The sequence below is a fragment of the Danio aesculapii genome, chromosome 23 (assembly GCF_903798145.1).
Source record: "Danio aesculapii chromosome 23, fDanAes4.1, whole genome shotgun sequence".
NCBI lineage: Eukaryota > Metazoa > Chordata > Actinopteri > Cypriniformes > Danionidae > Danio > Danio aesculapii.
Genome location: NC_079457.1, coordinates 28914613 through 28936081, shown reverse-complemented (window position 1 = coordinate 28936081; position 21469 = coordinate 28914613). Strand labels below are relative to the sequence as shown.

At 34.6% G+C, this 21469-nt stretch overlaps 1 protein-coding gene across 1 annotated transcript in view; it reads left to right on the top strand.

The window, feature by feature from the left end:
- phactr3a (phosphatase and actin regulator 3a) overlaps positions 1-21469 on the top strand; it is a 92924-nt gene continuing 71455 nt past the window's right edge. The window contains exon 1 of the mRNA XM_056450086.1: positions 1-277. Within this exon, the coding sequence (XP_056306061.1) occupies positions 91-277 (187 nt within the window). The 5' untranslated portion in view covers positions 1-90. The remainder of the gene's footprint in view (positions 278-21469) is intronic.

The window sequence follows — 21469 nt, the reverse complement described above, 5'->3', positions numbered from 1 at the left end:
CCTCATGACAGACACTCTCGGTCTCCCTCCCTCATGCACACACACAGTCACTGTAAAGGGTTCCTCTAATTCGGCAATGCCTGATGCTGGATGCTCTTAGACGCATCCGCCTCACCGACGGCTCCGCTGCCTCCGAAAGGGATTTCATTATTTGACTCATACAAGCTCCTCATGGCTACATCGGACGGAATAGACAAATGTCTTCTGCACAGAGGCAGATCTCAAAGTGACCCGAACATCCTCAGCGAGTCTGGCATCGATCTCTCGCACGGCGCAGGTAAGATGATGCATTTATTGTCTGGAGATGCCATCAGGAAAAAATAAAAGCGCGTTTCATTGCCATGGTGAAAGTGGCTCCATGATCTGCGCTTTCGTTTTAATATTGCGCGCCGCGCGATGGAGATCAATCAAATCACGTTGCTTTTGATGCATCCCTTTGAAATGCATCTGGAAAATAACACCATAGTAATATTTCCCCCTGCGGATCTGTGTTTTGGTTGCTACAACGAGCAGGAGGAGAGCGCATAGCAGACTGCCTAGAGATTATGTGCCAACTGTGGCTTATGCTACCATTCAAAATGAGCAGACAAAAAGATTTAGATCCTATGTTTAATTTTTTTGTTCTCCGGTGAGGGAGGATTCATCCGCGTTATTGTCTTTTGTCTCGTGTGCACTTGTTTCTGCGCGCATCGTTTAATACAGGTTTGATGTGGGAGAGCTGATGAAATGGGATGCATTTTTTTGCTGCTTTGGCAACATTGGCTGGTGTGTCTGATAGCTTGGTTCCGCACTGAGACTGCGCATTCACTGCTCCTGCCTATTCAACAGAGCAGGTCAATGGAGTCTCCTGGAGATACGGATGAGATGATGCGCTGAAGTCGTATTTTAATGATGCTGAGACACATCTCCGAGAGTCTGTGATTCAGAGAGTGTGGTGTATATTGTTGGTGTTCATTGTGATTCTCTCATCAGACCTGTCAGGAATGTCTGAAATTTTAAACCCCAAATTCAGAGGAAAGAAACACAAGACTGCATTGTTATAGGAATCTGAAAAGAATAAAGACAATTAAACTGACATTTTCTGCACATAATTTTTAGATAGCATCTGGGTACAGCATTCATTTATGGATGTAATGTAAAAAATATAAATAATAATAATCAGGTTTAGTTTTTATGCATCATGACATCATTATGGATGTGGTGCTTTACCTGAATATTCATAAATTATATGTATAAATTATAAAATATGCATAAATTAAATATATAACTTTTTTGCCAAATATATTTATTAACATTTTGTGCAGATACAATATCATACACACAAAAATAAGTAATACACTGTTCTGCTTTTTCACGACTAAGAATCAGTGACCATACAAAAATATAGTTATCACAATAAATGTAAAAAATAAATGAATAAAAAATAAAATAAATATACAAATAACATAAAAACTAACAATAAATAAATAGATAAACAATAAAATAATTATAAAAAATATAAAAAACTAACAATAAAAGTAATAAATAAATAAATAAAAATAAATAATAAAATAAATATATAAATAACATAAAAAACTAACAATAAAAGTAATAAAAAAACAAAAAATAATAATAAAAAGCTTTATTCCTCTTCTGCTTCAAGATCAATGGTGTCAACATAATTTAACAAAGGTTTCCATGATTTTAAAGATCCCTTTAATGAAAATTCTTTTTTTAGATAAACTTTAAACACAAATTTTTTTTATTTTATACATCTGTCATATGAAGGTGGAGATGTTTGTTTCCACTTAAGGAGAATAAGCCTCCTAGACAATAATGTGGTAAAAGCCACAACATACTGTTGTTTAAGGCAAATATGGCTCAAAAGGAATTCCAAACAGTGCTATTAGATAGTTTAGAGTGGCTGATATGTTAAAAGTTATATACATTTTTCCCCCCAATTTCTGCTTAATGGAGGGAAAATTTTTTTCAACACATTTCTAAACACAATGGTTTTATAAACTCATTTCTAATAACTGATTTATTTAATATTTGCCATGATGACAGTAAATAATATTTGAGTAGATATTTTTCAAGACACTTCTATACAGCTTAAAGTGACATTTAAAGGCTTACCTAGGTTAATTAGGTTAATTAGGCAGGATAGGGTAATTAGGCAAGATATTGTATAATGATGGTTTGTTCTGTAGACTATAGAAAAAAATTAAGCTTAAAGGTGCTTATAATTTTGACGTTAAAATGGCTTTTAAAAAATTAAAAAGCCAAAATAAAACAAATAAGACTTTCTCCAGAAGAAAAAATATTATCAGACATACTGTGAAAATTTCCTATTATTAGCCCCCCTTTGAATTAAAAAAAAAAAACTTCCCAAATGATGTTTAACAGAGCAAGGAAATGTTCACAGTATGTCTGATAATATTTCTTCTTCTGGAGAAAGTCTTATTTGTTTTATTTCGGCTAGAATAAGAGCAGTTTTTAATTTTTTAAAAACCATTTTAGGGACAACATTATTAGTCCCTTTAAGCTATTTTTTTCAATAGTCTACAGAACAAACCATCGTTATACAATAACTTGCCTAATTACCCTAACCTGCCTAGTTATCCTAATTAACCTAGTTAAGCCTTTAAAAAGTCACTTTAAGCTGTAAAGAAGTGTCTATATATATATATATATATATATATATATATATATATATATATATATATATATATATATATATATATATATATATATATGGATATATATATATATATATATGGATATATTGTATATGATATAATTATGCATATATCAGGGTGTCCGTGGGGTCTTAAAGTCTTAAAAATTCTTAAATTTCAAAAACAAAATTTTAGGCCTTAAAAAGTCTTAAATTCACAGAAATATTGTCTTGTAGGTCTTAAATCATTTTAAACAGGTATTAATTTTTTTTTGTTTATGTAAAGCTACCCAATCAATCCAACACACATCCAATCGCCAACAATATATCTCAATTAAACTTTTAGCAAAGCTCTATTTATAACTAATATTATTGTATTTATTGTTTATTTGACGATTACACTGGACAAACCCAATGCATTTGTTGAAGTGTTTTAGCAGACTTGCTAATTCTCAATACCTGTCCAAGGGAGGCTTGATATAAAATGAAACTTAAATAAATACATATACACAACATTAGAATTCTTTAAATAAAACTGCTATAAGGCAAAACCGAAAAAGCTTTTTTTTAAAGTTGAAAAAAAATGTGCATGTGTATAACTATGGTCTGCTTGATTTGACTCATTATTTAAAATATGTGGCCAAAAATTACTAATTAGAATTTGTTTCTTGATGGGGGAAGTACATTTTTTTTTCTGCTGGGCCATTAAGAAAACTCTTACCGATTAACCCTATATAAGTTTGAAATTTCATTCTTGATGATCTTAAAAAGTCTTTAATTTGACTTGGTGAAACCTGCAGAAACCCTGATACATAATTACACATCTTTAGTATACGAATAATATGCACATAATATTAGATATAAAACAAATATAAATTTATTCTGTGAATATATATTGCGATATAAAACATACAGCTAGTATATTTACTAAATGACTCCAATATAAACTAGTATTAAAATTGTAATAATGAATGCAATTAATGTGATGATGAAAAAAGCTTTACTGTATATTGATTTATTTTAAAGCTGTAAATTAAGTACAATTACAGCATGTTAATAATGTTTCAGTCTTCATTTCACGTTTCTTTGTTATATGCAAAATTGGTTCTGAGTGAAAGTTGTTCCTACACATTCTTTATTGTGTTGACATCTATAATAAACTGTTTGTTCTGACAATAAAAGTTTAAAAAATGTTTGTAAATATTAAAAACAACATAGTCCACGAAATAAGGAGCATAACATACGGTAAAAAAGATCAGTAATATAAAGAATAAATAATAAAATAGATATAATAAACAAATCTTACATTCAATGTAAAATGTGAGCTGCACAGAATTTGAGATTTCAGTCTTCAGTAACCAGGATTGTTTTGCTTAGCTCAGTGTCTTAAAGGAATGCAAATAATGCACAATGACCAAGCAATCCTTTTCTGTCTTGAGTAAGAAATAGCAGTAGATCTTTTTTAATCTAAGCTCTAAATCTTTAGCGATAAAGGCGACTTCTTTGAATACCAGCTGTGTCACCTTTAGGTTTATTGGCTAATTCTTTAGGGAACATAATTTCATCATTGCTCTGCTAAAAATCAATGAGAGCAAGAGTCATGTTAAAGAGGAATCTTTTTAGTGATAAAAAATCAGATGTGGCATGTCATATGCAGGTTTCTCCTTTCTGCACATTTTTACAAGAGACGGTTCACTGTTGAGTGCAGGCATTTTTAGGCTTTTAAATACAGAGGAGATTCATTTCAGGATGCATTCAGGCCAGATTCTTAACATATAGAAAACAGGGGCTGCTTTCAGTGACAGTTTTATTTTTAAATCTTAAAAGGTGCTGCATTTAATGAATCACATTTGCATATTATGGCTGTTTTCATTAGATGTAACTTAAATCTCATTTGTTTCCAGATCTTTTCTGTGAGGTATTAGCTTAAAGTCTTTGGGAAATCTAAATTTACCAAATTTTTTGCTATCGCACATTATCATTTTTAAGGTGAGTAATTTGTCTCTGTGAGTTACTCCACTGAAAAGCGTTTGTTTAGTAGTCTTTAATCAAAGTTTGACCATTTGCTTCCGCATTTAGAGTGGCTGTGCTTCTCTGAGAACATCAGCCTGACAGCTCCGGCCACAGTATTCTCAACCATGCCCCTCTTACTGTCAGATTGCTATGAGGGAATGCTATGCAAAATAAAAGCCCCACCCCTACTTAATATTCCATTTAAGTTGGAAGTACATCAACGCACTGAAATAAAAGTCTCAGTAACTCCCTGTTTGCGTGGAATTTAAAATACCTCACTTACTTACTCCAAGGGCCGTTTATATCGAAGTTGATAGTCACACTTTGTTTGTGTTTCGTAACATCTAATTTTTAACAAGGTGGGTCGTTAGCCCAACGCTCAACCCTCAACCTGGAGGACCTGGACATACACACATACACTACAGACAATTTAGCTCACCCAATTCTCCTATAGGGCATGACTTTGGACTTGTTGGGGAAACCGGAGTACCCGGAGGAACATGGGGAGAACATGCAAACTCCACACAGAAATGCCAACTGACCTACCCGGAGCTCGAACCAGCGACCTTCTAGCTGTGAGGTGACAGCGCTACCCACTGTGCCACCGTTCTGCCAAAATAATAGCTCACATGTCCCTTTATTATATCTTGTCCATTTAGCTCCTATTTGAGTGTGGCCAAAACATGCCGCTTTTTGTGTCCCTTTAAATGCAAATAAGCTGCTCTTTTCCAGAATGGGACGGAACCTTTACACCTTATTTCTGACACAAATGAAACAAGTGAATTTAACAGAGACAAAATGTCAGAATGGACCAGTAGATTATTAAAGACTTACTGTACATGTTCAAACCAGAGTCAGGTTAGTGGAGACATGCACTATAAAGCAAGGCAAGGCAAGGCAAGTTTATTTATGTAGCACATTTCATACTCAGTGGCAATTGAAAGTGTTTTACATAAACAGGAATAATAGAGACAAGTATAAATAAAATGAAAACAAATATTATTAAAAAAGAACGGATTAAAATGTGTTAAAACAGATGAAAGAGAAAAGAAAGACATAATAGTCCGATCTGTCGGATGTTGCACAGTGTTCATTCAGTAAAGGCACAGCTAAACAGATGTGTTTTCAGTTTTGATTTAAATGTGCCTAATGTTGGAGCACATCTGATCATTTCTGGAAGCTGATTCCAGCAGTAGAGGGTGTAGTAGCTGAAGGTGGATTCACCCTGCTTTGACTGGACCCTTGGAATTTATAATTTACTTGATCCTAAAGATCTGAGTGATCTGTTTGTGTTCAGTGAGCAAATCTGCAATGTAATGAGGTCCTAGGCCATTTAGTTATTTATAGACAAGTAATAATAATTTAAAATTGAATCTGAATGTAACTGGGAGCCAGTTTTAAGACCTGAGGACAGGTGTGATGTGCTCTGATTTTCTGGTTCTGGTCAGAATCCTGGCCGCAGGTTTCTGGAAGAGCTGCAACTGCCTGAATGCCTTTTTGAGAAGGCCAGTGAGGAGGCCGTTACAGTAATCCACCCTGCTGCTGATAAAAGCATGAACTCCTCACTGGGAACAAAGCATCTAATTCCTGTAATGTTTTTAAGATGATAGTATGTTAGTTACTGCTTTGACATCATTACTGAAACTCATATCTGACTCCAGAATCACATCAAGATTCTTGACCTTATTTTTTGTTGTTTGACCCTCAGAGCCAAGGTACGCATTCACCTTGATAATCTAATCTCTGTATAAAAAAATAGTTTAGTTGAAATTGTTTAGTTGAATCAAATTAAATGTTCTAGTCGTCACAAGTTACATTATTCAAACTGACTAAAAATATTAAGTTAAACGTATTAATTTATTCAAATAAGTTAAATTAACGGGCATCACAGTGGCACAGTGGGTAGCACGAAGGTCGCTGGTTCGAATCCCGGCTGGCTCAGTTGGCATTTCTGTGTTGAGTTTGCATGTTCTCCCTTTGTTGGATGGATGCTCCGGGTTCCCCCACAGTCCAAAGACATGCATTATAGGTGAATTGGATAAGCTAAATTGGCTGTAGTGTATGTGTGTGAATGCAGGAGTGTAAAGGTGTTTCCCAGCGATGGGTTGCAGCTGGAAGGGTATCCACTGCGTAAAACTGAATAAGTTGCCGGTTCATTCCGCTGTTGCGTCCATGGATTAATAAAGGGACTAAGCTGAAAAGAAAATGAATGAATGAATGAATGGAGTTAAATCAACATAAATATTAACTTTTTTTTATTTAGTGGTTAATTTGTTTAAATTTGTTAGATCTCGTTTGTACTTTTTAGTAAGATTTGCTTATCCTCCAATGACTGTTGGATTTAGGGCTGGGGTTTGGGGGTGCACCTTCTTTTAAAAATCATACGTTTTCATATAAATTAAATTGTATGCATTTGTATGAATTGTATGATCTGCCAATGCATAAAAGTTACATTTCCTCATTTCATCAGGCTTTTTAACTTTTTTTAATATGTTTATGAATTACATTTATAGTGTGCTTTCTCAGGATTCTTATAACAACATACCTCTGGTCTCTGTGTATAGATTCAGTTACAATGGTAACTTTAGCCACATTAGCCGCACAGCATGTTAACAAGCACATTCAAAAAGGTCACTTGGAAACATTCTCAAAATATGAAGTTACTTGTTTTTGATATGAAGTTAGAGCACAAAATTCTGATTTTGTATTGAGATCCATCCTTCAGAAACAATGTTGAACTCTCATTGATAAAACAGTCCAGCAGGAAATGTATTTTGCTCAAATATATAAAACTCCGGCATAATTCTTCAGCATGTTTCCTTCAGAAATTAAATTCAACCACAGTGACGCCATTCACCATATTTATTTACCTAAATTTTGTCAACCTAGATATTTCATTCTATTTTTGTTAGGGCTGCACAATATATCGTTTTTGCAATGATATCGCAATGTGATCATTCACAATAATCACATCACGAGCACACAGTTGAAATCTTGACTTGTTTTTTCTTTTTTAAATATTTCCCAAATGATGTTTAACAGAGCAAGGAAATTTCACAGTATGTCTGATAATATTTTTTCTTCTGGAGAAAGAATTTGTTTTATTTTGGCTAGAATAAAAGCAGTTTATAATTTTTCTAAAACATCTTAGGGTCAAAATGATTAGCCCCTTTAAGCTATTTGAAGAAACCATTATTATACAAAAACTTGCCTAATTACTCTAACCTGCCTAGTTAACCTAATTAACCTAGTTAAGCCTTTAAATGTCACTTTAAGCTGTATAGAAGTGTCTTGAAAAATATCTAGTCAAATATTATTTATTGTCATCATGAAAAAGTTAAAAATAAATCAGTTATTAGAAACGAGTTATTAAAACCATTGTGTTTAGAAATGTGTTGAAAAAAACAGGGGGGCTAATGATTCAGGGGGTTTAATAATTCTGACTTCAACTGTATGCAATGTTGACTATGGATTAAAATTTATAATGTTTTTTGAAGCCTGTGTGAGGGTCTTAAAAGCATTCAGGCATAAGAAATTGTACCGTTTGGATCTTATTACAAATTAAAAACGATTAATTTTATTGACTTGTTTATAAAACGAAGACTATGTAGCATTATTTTACATTAGATTATTCAATTACTGTATAGCTGAATACAGTTAGACTAATCGGAAAATAATAAAATGCTGTTGATTTCATTTGTATCTTTTTCTCTATTGAATTGATCTGTGCTTGTAGATCGTTTATTATATTCTATGCAGATGAACTTCCCTACAGAATCATCCCAATTAGTCTAAAATGGTAAATTCTTTGCATCTAGTGAAATTGTATACATATCGCAATATCGCAGAATAAAAAAATATCATAATGTCAAATGTTTACATTTTTTTTATAATCAGTAAAATGTATTGTTTGATGCACTGATGTCAGCTATGAGGATAATTTTTGGAGTTTATTTTTAGATACTAAATACTCTACATCTACAACATATCTTTGTCACATCATTATAGTTCCATGTGTTTGATCAACACAATTTGTGTTACATAATGTATATACTGTATTGCAGAAATTAAAGGATTGGTCCACTATGATATCATATTTTAAACTTTAGTTGATGTGTAATGTAGCTGTGTGAACATAAACAACATCTCTGAATTTAATACACTCAAATTCAATGCAAAGGGAGACATTGGCTTTTACAGAATTGGCTTAGCAAAGCCTACAGCGAACGAAGTTTGGGGACAACAAAAAAATACGTCCGGGTTAATGATGTCATAAACCCTTCAGATTACGAGCATACACAGAGGCAATCTGCGAATCATTGCACATTATGTTAGCTGACTTTATATATACGTAAAGTAAGATAGATGAAAAAATAATGTGATTTTCTACAAATGAAGCATGTGCACATATTGTTTTGCACCCCATAAACAAAACCAAGCCTTAAAAATACACTGTGGACCACTCCTTTAAAGAATTTATTTGAATGCTTTTTTAATGTGGAATTAGTCTTAAAAATGCAATACAGTTTTTGTCATTTAACATAAAATGTTACAATTTTACAAAGAAATGTGCAGCGTTTGAAAAAGAATAAAAGAATAAAAGGTCTTGTTAATTTCTAATTTGACTAATTTTATTTTCCTAAAAAGAAAATCGTTTAAAAGATTGTATCGTGAGATCAATATTATGAGTCATAAAGAGTTAATTATTACATCCCTACTACACAAAGTTTCTGGATGATCTTTTTTCACATTTTCTGCATTGGTAGATGAACTAGGCACTCGAATATACTATCTAACACAATATAAACACACACACAAAAAAACACTTTCCATATTACATCCCCTTTAAAACACCTTTAGCACAGGTTTAAAAAAGCAAGAGATGGATCTAGGAAAGATATGTGAGCTGTAAGATTGACCCAGACATAGAGAGAGGATAATCTAGACTGCCGAGTGTTTTCTGGTCCTCATCGACTAGTGCCGGTGTTGTGGGTGATGCATCATTCTCTTCCTGAGCTCAACATTCATTAATGAAACGTCTGAACTACATGTGGCCCTCTGTTTAACGCACATCTCGCCTGGAGAGGCCTGCTGCATCACGATTTAACACCGCTCACAGATGCCTGTTCACACTTTGGGATGATGCTGTTTTAGCACTTTCCCTTCTTCATAATATCTGGCATTGCGTCATGGTACATGGAAATCTCAGTGCCGTAAATATGCTAAATTGAACATTACATAAATAATGACATCATAAATGAGACATTTCTTAATTAATATGCTTAATTCGTATATATGTACAGTTATTAGTCAGAAGTCAGAATTATTAAACCCCCTGAATTATTAGTCCCCCTGTTTGTTTTTTCCCCAATTTCTGTTTAACAGGGAAAAGATTTCTTCAACACATTTCTAAACATAATAGTTTTAATAACTCATTTCTAATAACTGATTTATTTTATCTTTCCATTATGACAGTAAATAATATTTGACTAGATATTTTTCAAGACACTTCTATACAGCTTAAAGTGACATTTAAAGGCTTAACTAGGTTAATTAGGTTAACTAGGCAGGTTAGGGTAATTAGGCAAGTTATTGTATAATGATGGTTTGTTCTGTAGACAGTAGAAAAATATAGCTTAAAGGGGCTAATAATTTGAACCTTTTATTCTAGCCGAAATAAAACAAATCAGACTTTCTCCAGAAGAAAAAATATTATCAGACATACTGGGAAAAATTCCTTGCTCTGTTAAACATCACTTGGGAAATATTTAAAAAGAAAAAAATTTAAAGGGAGGCTAATAATTCTGATTTCAACTATATATAAGGGTTGTCAAAAGGACCGCCAGAAAATAAAACTTAAATAAAAAATGATTAAATTAAGTAAGTGTTGGGTAAGTTACTTTAAAAATACAGTAGTAATTAATTACTAATTACATCATTAAAACTGTATTTAAATTACTTTTTCTAATTACTTTGTATGAAAATAAATGTAATTACTCATTGTGTAATTCAACTACTTGAATCAATACTACACAAAATCCTCATAATATCAATACATAGATAATAAGCTCCTTTAATTCTTTAAATTTTAGTCGAAGAGGCTTTTAACTTTATGCATAATTTAATACTTAAGAAAATTCATTTATTCATTCATTTTCTTTTCGGCTTAGTCCCACATATCTGGGGTTGCCACAGTGGAATGAACCGCCAACTTATCCAGCATATGTTTTACGCAGCGGATGCCTATCCAGCAGCAACCCATCACTGGGAAACATCAATACACACTCATTCATATATGGTCAATTTTGGCATACCCAATTCACCTGCTCCACATGTTTTTGGACTTGTGGGGGAAACCAGAGCACCTGAAGGAAACCCACGCAAACGCGGGGAGAACATGCAAACTCCACACAGAAATGCCAACTGACGCAGCCGAGGCTCGAACCAGCGACCTTCTTGCAGTGAGGTGAACGTGCTACCCACTGCGCCACCATGCAGCCCTGCTTAAGAAAATAAATAGATAAAAATAATAATAATAATAATAAAAATAAATATATATATATATATATATATATCAGTGTTTCAAAGTAATGACATATTTAATACAGTGTCATTAATTTGCTTCTTTGAATTTATACCATGCTGTATATTGTCATGAATTAATATAATTGTTAATAATTCATTTAATAATTCATTAATTAATTCTTAAGCATGTGCAATCATCTTGATACATTTAACCTTTGTTTATAATATATGGGTGAAACAAAAAAACACAATTACTTTGCTTCTCTAAATTGATTTATACTGTTATATATTTAAATATATAGAATTTAAGGCAGGTATATTGTAAGTAACTGTAATTTAAATTAACTAAAAATAAAACTTTTCAGAGGATCATTTAAGACTATCATAATAGTCATTTAATTACTGCAACCACAGTAGTTATTTTCAAACTAATTACATCCAACACATAATGACTGCAATGATCATAACTTCATATACTGTATAGAAATCTGATATATGGCAAAATCCAAATTACATGTATAACATACAAGTGTTTTTTCACATGTCATATATGCAACATTTATTGTAAACATACAAATATGTACATATGCTTAAATATATTAGATGTAATATATGATAACATATACAGAATTATTGGTAATATATTTGATCATATATGTACTGTACATATTTGTAATTACGTCGGTCGAAAAAATATATATGTAAACTGCCATTTTTACAATATTTTGATTTATAAAACATATTTTTATATGTGAAATCCAAATATGAACTTGTATGTCATATACTGTATGTAAAAAATAGCCCATATTATTAAACACCATGAATATGATGTATATTGATTAAATAATAAACATGACACTTAATCAAATTATTAATAAGCGTAATATAATAAAAAAAAATCTGACCCTATTAGTGATTGTAATGCATCAGATAGCTTATATGACAAACTATTAACTATGTAATTTTCAGTATTCCCGATATACTTGCTCATTTGTTGCTCTCACGGGTGGGTTAACCTTTTAAATGCTGTATAACGTACCTCAAATTTTTAATGGAAAGTCAGAGAGACATGTATAATGTTGACTTTGATTTGTGTTTTTAGATTTGAGTCATTGTCCCATAAGATTATTAGGAAGTTCATTATAAATTCTTCCGTTTAGAAAATGATCACCACATGTCCCTTCTCACTTCACACCTCTTTACACATTAAAAGTGTCTTCACAGTTTCCCTGAACTTTATGCCCCTGAAAAATGTGATGAAAATGAACTATTTTTGTGAAGGCCTAACTGAGATAAAGTGAGCATTTTGGGATGTGCAAGTGAGAGAAATGCTTCATAAAGAGACTAAAGAGGGATTGGTAATCTTTAGCTACTATTCCATCCACCAATTTTTTTGCGCATTTTGGATATGTTTGGATATGCGCATTAAAAAGGTCATGTGATTTTGTTATAAGAGATCATGTGATTATAAAATATGTGTGAATGGACAAACCAGCAGACTGACCACATTGTAAAACATCTGAAATGTTGTTTTGGCCATTCTAAAACGCCTTAACTGTTTCAGTGTGAGGGCTCTATTTTGACGATCCACGCGCAAAGTCCAAAGCGCAGGGCGCAAACGCATTAAGGGCGTGTCTAAATCCACTTTTGCTATTTTAAGGTCGAGCATTTGCTATTTACGTGGCGGACTTTGTAAGTGGAAAAACTGAACACTTCACTAGTGAAAAAAATAGTTAAACAGAGCATCTACAGCGCGAAAATGAGAGATGAGCCTCCGCATTAATGAACAATAAATGAACAATAATAACAAAGTGTGTAAAAACTGAGTTATATCCAAATACACATACTATGCCCCGTATGGTCTAAAACCTGACAGGTGGGCTAATCTAAGCTTGTTTTTAATAAAACAAATATAAATATGCATATAATAAATAAATTATTCACCCCCCAGAGATGAAGAAGGCATGGAGTCAGTGGTTTTTATATTTATGTAGGCTAGAAAATAATAATTTTTGTAATATATTACTCCTTTAATTCTTATTCATTTGTAAAGATCTTTGTGTATTGCTGTACATCCTGTATGGATTAAGCAATGTTTAAGCGAGGCGCACAACTAACGCGCTCTGCTTTAATGTTACTTTATTATAAACTAATGATGAGTTAAGGCATGTGCTAATCATGAACTAACTTTCTGATGTTTTTTTTTTGTTTATTTTGAAGTGGACTGAACACTTTTCTATTGTTTTACAATGTAAACACACACTAGACGAACATGCAAAACTGTTAAACACAGGATAATGTGCCCCTACAAGTAAAGTCATGACATTATACATTAACAGGTCATGGGTTCATTTTAGTTACATTTAGCTACAAAACTAAAGTGTCAATTAATACGTTTATTAACAAATATTTACTAACAAGTAATTAAGGTAGCCATTATTCGCACATGAACTGATGTGACTCATGTTGTAGTTAAAGTTAGTTCATCATGATTAGCGCCATCATTAGTTCATAATGAAGTTAAGTTTAGTTAACATATTATGTCATTATTCATGTACTGTGTAAAATCATAGCCGACCCTCCCTATAAGATTGGGGTTGGGAACCTATAGCTCGGGAGCCACATGTGGCTCTTTGACCAAAAATATGTGGCTCTCCAGTTGTCTCCCTTCAATAAAAAATTTTAACTGTCACTAAAAATCAGTTTCCTATTGAAAATACAATTAAAATTACCTTTTCATCGTATTTTTTTACAGCAAAATAAATAAGAATAAGAATAAAAAGACGTTTCAACCAATGCGCGTGTGCGGCGCAATGGATTAACTTGAATTGCAACACCAATAAAGGGCATGCCGCTTACATTTCTATGGTAACTTTGCACCATAAAATTCAAACTATGTTCATGGGTGGTGAAAAGAAAGAAATTCTATAAATTGTCCTTTATTAATACATAGACTTGCTCAACATGTGATGCTTTATATATATATATATATATATATATATATATATATATATATATATATATATATATATATATATATATATATATATATATATATATATATATATATATATATATATATATATATATATATATATATATATATATATATATATATCCCTAATGGCTCTTTAAAAAATGGTATTTGCCAAAAACCCCGAAGTGGTTCTGAAAAAAGGTTCCTGACAAGGGGCCCCCAAAAACCCACTAGTGGTGCGAGCTGTTTCCTTGCTGAGTTTGTTTTACAGGTTGTTTATTTGCATTTTACAAATTACCTTCATTAGCAGTGCTTTAGTACTTAAATATCTATACATTTTCGCTGAAAAGAAAAAAAATCACAATTTTATTAAAGTTGAAATTGTTTTCGTGTGAAGGTCATGTGATCACCAGGAAGCTCGCTCCATCTCATTTCTCATATACATTCTGTGTTCTCACGGTGTGAATTTGTTCCTCCAAGGTAACCTCTAAGACGACCGGTCACCACAAGTACACAAATCTATGCACAGACACAGCCATGTCCTTTGCTTCATTGCCGGACACATTTAAATACCTGATTTCTATTGGAAATTGGACAGCGAAAATGAAACGAATATTCTTCAGGCGTAGAAAAACTGAGGGAAAAAAGGCGACAAGAAGAGACAAGCACAAAATCATTTTTAGCATCGCTTTTAAGCGCTAATGATGATGTTAAAGACATAATCTAAGAGCACATTTATCGGAAATAGCCAATTACAAATTTATAAACATCTACTTATATGAAATATTTTATTTTTTCCAGGTTTTACAGACCCTTTTTTGTCTAAAATGCGTTTACCTGAAATGCAATACTGAAGTGTCTTTCACTGACATATTTTGCAGACTTGCACATACTGTAATATTTTTTCCTGAGACATATTTATAAAAGTTATGTTCTAATTTAATTAATCATAGTTTAATATAAGCTCTGGACCTTGCATCTTAAATGTAAGGAACAGGGAAGAAGACTAAAATTTTGGGCCCCAAAATTATTCTGCTAAGGGCCCCCAAATGTACAGGGTCAGCCCTGGTAAAGTGTTACCTGTTGTGCATCCCCTTATTATGTATTGCTCACTGTTTATCCTGGATCAGCTTTCTGGACTAAAAGTTTATAAATGGTGCCCACACCTCATTTCTCTTTAAATGCGGAGATATCTGTTTATACACAATATGTGTTTCATTACTGTCCAAAACACATGACAGCTTGGTAAGATAAGGTAAAACATAAGGTGCTTTTGCACCAGGTACAGTAATCAAAGGAACTCCAGGCCGGTTCCTAAAAGCAAAATATTCCCATGGGCCATTTAGTAGCATTCCCATCATCACTAGTAACTGTCAGTCAACAACAACAACAAGTGAAGTTATGATTGAATCTGTGGTTTTGTTGTGAGTTTTGTGATAATGAAGATGTAGTATAGGATTGTCAAAATTATCGACTTTGGTGAGCGACCTTAAATTTGCCGTTAACATTTGCAAGTAGTTGAGTAGGTTCTTAAAGCCCTGTTGACTGGCCATTGTGTTCACGTGCTCAAAAGATATGACTGTGATTGGCTATGAAGGTCATCGCTTCACCACTATTCAACATGTGCAAATCAACGAACAAATGTAGAATGCTGGACAGGGGGTGGGACATGACAAAATTGAATATCAATTAATTGCACAGCCCTTAGTACACCCTAAGAGCTCATTCACACCGAACATAACTTTGCTTTTTAAAAACGCAACGCGCAATAGTTTGTAATGGTTTGAAAATTAGCCCAGCATAAAGCACAAGTGTACCTGGACACAACCACCGGTACAGTCTGTAAACAGAAGCTTGCTCTGGTTGCTTCACCTCCAAGTCTGATTGGTCCACTGCTGTGGAACTAACAGTGATGAACTGCACTGTTTGTGAAATGGCATATAAAAAACGTGGTGCTCACATGTGAGTTGTTTTAAAAGGCGCCAGACACAGTCACACGTTCATTAAGCACGTTTACATTGAAAAAACAAAAAAAAATAAGTAGCGAATTGAAGATAAAAAATACATTGTGTGTGAATAGCCCTTACATCCCTAGTAATGGTGTTGATAATTGTGGTGATATAGGCCCTACTCTGAAGTAGGAGCTAATTTAGTTCCTAGAACTATTCCTATAACACTCCTAAAAGAGTGTGTTTCCGCCAATATTTTTTAGAAACTATGCAAAAGCCCCTGTAGTACTAACCTTGCATATAAAGTGCTGTGAAAAATGTTATTTTGGGCTAAAAGCAGTGATTTGAGTGATGATAACATGGGGTGCAATGTGAAAAGCATGTGGAAATGAGGCTCATGATTGGCTGTTTGGTTGCTAAGCATTAAAAAGGCAGAACCAACCCCACTTTAAATTACAAATGCGAAAATTTTCTTTGCAGAACAATGACTACCCAAGGTCATGTGCAGTGTGAAAGGCCGTAATGTTTCGTTAGGAAACTATAAGAAAAATAACACATAATAATTATGCTCAGTTTAAAAATCCCAGTCTCTCTCTTATTGAACTACAGTATGTGTAACCATGTTTTAAAGTCTCCTCTACATAATGCTGGGGTTCTGTAAAGGCCGTGTTTCTGAGGTCGGCTATGACTCATCAGCTTATCTTCTGCTGGCTGGTGTGAGTGCTTGTTCACCAGGCTCTGTGTAGAGTCTGATGAAAAGGGCTGGCCCTCAAAGTCCTTGATATTTCTTTTTATACATCGCTCACTTCTTTAGTAGGATTTGCATAAAACATCATGGTTTTGTACTGACTGTGATTGTGTCCTTAAGAAGATGGTGGAATTCTCCTTTTGCGGTGACTTGAAAGGCAGTATCAGGGTTTCATTAATCTACTTTCATTGTTGATATTGAGTCTTTTAACGGTAAGAGCCCTTTGTAGACATTACAGTGAATATTAGATGAAGGCACAAAGAAAATACAAGCTCAGACTTTTGTCTAGCTGGCAGATTTTAATCGTGACTGATTGATTGTACTGTATGTGTTTTATGTTGTTGCTTGTCGGTATCTGCGTTTATTGTATGTTATTTGATCTTGACCACACACTAAATTCTTTTAACTTTAGTTCACCACAGCAAAACTTATAGAATTTTTATGAGGCGAAAAAGACCCCTTTAAATACATATTTAATGACTTTGTTGGCCTTTTTTCCAATTGTTTTGCTGAAAAATTAGTTTTCATCCACAGCATCCATCCATCTACCCATCCATCCATCTATCCAAAAATCGATCTCTCTGTCTGGCCGTTCGTTTATATCTAAATTTGGCCAAAAACAGAAGAAAAAAACTTGCTTTGCTTTTAAATATGAGCAGTGTGAATATGTCCATAGAGATCTGTTTGTCCAAAATTCAAAACTGTAAATAAAGCTGTAATAATTAATGCAGTTTGTGGGATTTGCGCAAAATACAAATAAAAAATAAATAATTTTCCACAAAGAAGTAACTAGGGGCCCTATCATACACCAGGTGCAATAAGGCGCAAGACAATAAGGCGCAAGGCGATTTGTTGCTATTTTCAGACCAGTGCAACTCTAATTTTCATGTTTTGCACCACATTGTTTAAATAGCAAATCCATTTGCGCCACTTTCCGGTCTAAAAAGGAGGAGTGTTAAGGCGCATTGTTGGTGCGTTGCTATTTTGAGGAACTGAAATAGACTGCACCATTGACCAACCAATAAGCAAGTCTAAAGTCCAGCGCAGAGTGCGTTAGTCATGCACCTATGCAGGTCCAAAGGGTTACACATTGCTTAATACACAGAGGATGCTGTAATAATAATTAACTTCACTGAGGATAAAAATTTAAGAATTAAAATGTTAGAAAAATTATTATTAAAAATATAAAAACCACTGTGGCGATGCGGTGGCGCAGTGGGTAGCGCTGTCGACTTACAGCAAGAAGGTCGCTGGTTCGAGCCTTGGCAGGGTCAGTTGGCATTTCTGTGTGGAGTTTGCAAGTTTTCCTCCTGTCCGCGTGGGTTTCCTCCAGGTGCTCTGGTTTCCCCCACAGTCCAAACAAATGCGCTGTAGGTGAATTGGGTAAGCTAATTGCCCATAGAGTATGAGTGTGAATGGGAGTGTATGGGTGTTTCTCAGTGATGGGTTGCAACTTGAAGGGCATCCGATAAAACATATGCTGGATAAGTTGGCGGTTCATTCTGCTGTGGCAACCCTAGATTAATAAAGGGACTAAGCCGAAAATAAAATTAATGAATGAATAAATAAAAACCACTGCCTTCATGCCTTCTTCATGTCAGGGGGCTTTTTCGATTCATTCATGACGATTTGCATTAGTATAATGTTATTATTATTATTAGCAGTGTTATTTATTATATGCATATTTATTTTAGTTTTAATAAAAACAAGTTTAGATTTGTCCACCTGTGGGGTTTTGGTCCATATGGGGCATAGGACGTGTGTTTGGAAATAACTCTTTTATTTTTTGACCACATTTTGTTATTATTGTTAATTTATTCATTTACTGGAAATTAGAACTGAATTTAGAAATAGTTTTGAAACAAATCTTTGTGCTTAACAAACAGAATTAAATATGTAGGCTAATGGATGTCTTCAGCGGAGTGCGTACATCACCGTTTCCTTAACCATGAAAGTAAAGGAGTAAAGTAAAGAGTAAAAGTAAACTAAAGAGAAAGTAAAGAGGCCGAATGGAGGAGGCCCGTTCTTTATCCTGGCGCTGCAGGTGGTCTGTTTAGCTGTTTTCTCACAAGTGAAACGTTCAGTTTTCCATTTACAAAGTCCACCATGTAAAAAGAAAATACGTCAGGTCAACTGACTTTTAAAGGGAATGGGAGATGAGACTTTGATTGGTTTAATGCACGTTATGCTCAAAACACACCCATAACTGATTAGGAGAATAAGCACAATCCTGTTAGACCATGTGCCAGGGCGCAGAGCGTATTTTACTGCCCTTAAAATAGCGGATTCAGACACGCCCTTAATGGTTTTGCGCCCTGCACTTTAGACTTTGCCCCTAGATCGTTAAAATAGATCCCAAGGTGTTTACGTTTTCCTAAAAACAAACAAACAAAAAAAAACAATTGCTTATTGTGCAGAAGTTTTGGATTTTAACCCCCTGTTATGAAGTTGCTAGGATGTATCTAGGCAGTTTTTATGTTGGATGTACAAAGATGTTCAGGTTGTGGCTGGTTAGCAATAAAAAAATAAGTGCCTAAGTCCAATATCTAGGTTAAGTGTGTGTTCAAAATAGTAGTAGTGGTCACTTCTGACTGGAAACAACAACATTGTATCCATGTTTCCCTTAGTGGCTCCTGCCTATAAAAAATCCCTAGTTGACGTTGCAGCTCTAGATTGTCTTTCAATGCAGACTAAGGTATATGCAGAGTGTATAGTGTACAAGAGGAGACAAGACCTGACCTTGTCAAGCACAGTTCAGCAGCTCCAGCTCTCCTCGGGCGTGAAAACTGAACACAACAACAAGCTCAGCGACCTCCCTAGAGATACAACACACAGCAGATAAGGCGGATGACAGACTGTCTTTTTGCTTGTGTATATACCTAAAGCACAAAGTCTGATATTTTGTTAAGGCTGTGTGTGTGTGTAGTGAAAGCGAGGATGCAGAACTGTTTGTCTGTTTTACACAGAGTTTGTGTAAAACAGAGACATCTCAGCCATGCGGTTTGATCACTGCTGCCCTTAGCTTCGCTGATTCATTCTCATGAGGATAAACTTTTTCCAAGACAGTGGAAAAAAGAAAATAGGCAACCAGACCTTTGAGCAGCTTAAATAAAATGTAATAACAATATCAGCAACAACAATAAATGACTAATTATTATCTCTAATTCTTTGTAATAATTAAACATTCATCCATTTTCTTTTCGGCTTAGTCGCTTTATTAATCCGGGGTCGCCACAGCGGAATGAACCGCCAACTTATCCAGCACGTTTTTACGCAGCGGATGCCCTTCCAGCCGCAACCCATCTCTGGGAAACATCCATACACACTCATTCACACTCATACACTACGGACAATTTAGCCTACCCAATTCATCTGTACCACATGTCTTTGGACTTGTGGGGGAAACTGGAGCACCCGGAGGAAACCCATGCGAACGCAGGGAGAACATGCAAACTCCATCAGTGACTTGTCACAGCCTATTTATGCCAGAGTCCCGCAAAAGTGATTGACAGGTGGTAATTTGTGTTTAACGTATCTTAATTTATTTATGATTAGGTTATGGGTAAAATAAAGACCATGCGGGTCAGGTAGATGAAACAGTAGGCTACAAATAATTAATTCGTTATGAATTAATTAATTATTCATAAATAAAAAATTCACCACAGCCTACGACAACAATGCCATCGTCCATCACGATACTTGGATTTTCATGCACAACCATCTCTAGGGTTTACAGAGAATGGTCAGAAAAAAGAAAATATCCAGTGAGCGGCAGTTCTGTGGGCGCAAATGCCTTGTTGATGCCAGAGGTCAGAGGAGAATGGCCAGACTGGTTCAAGCTGATAGAAAGTCAACAGTAACTCAAACAACCACTCGTTATAATTGAGCAGAAGAGCCTCTCTGAATGAACAACAGGTCAAACCTTGACGCGGATGGGCTACAGCAGCAGAAGACCACACCGTGCCACTCCTGTCAGCTAAGAACAGGAAACTGAGTCTACAATTCGCACAGGCCCACCAAAATAGAAAATTGGAAAAACGTTGCCTGGTCTTATGAGTCTCGATTTCTGCTGCGACATTCGGATGGTAGAGTCAGAATTTGGCATCAACAACATGAAAGCATAGATCCATCCTGCCTTGTATCAGTGGTTCAGGTTGCTGGTGGTGGTGTAATAGTGTGGGTGGTATTTTCTTGGCACACTTTGGGCCCATTAGTATAAATTGAGCATTGTGTCAATGCCGCAGCCTACCTGAGTATTGTTGCTGACCATGTCCAACCCTTAATGACCACAGTGTACCCATCTTTTGATGGCTACTTCCAGCAGAATAACATACCATGTCATAAAGCGTAAATCATCTCAGACTGTTTTCTTAACCATGAGAGTGAGTTCACTGTAAGCAAATGGCCTCCACAGTCACCAGAGCTCAATCCAATTGAGCAGCTTTGGGATGTGGTGGAACGGGAGATTCACATCATGGATGTGCAGCCAACAAATCTGCAGCAACTTCGTGATGCTATCATGTCAATATGGACCAACATCTCAGGAATATTTCCAGTACCTTGTTGAATCTATGATATAAAGGATTAAGGCAGTTCGGAAG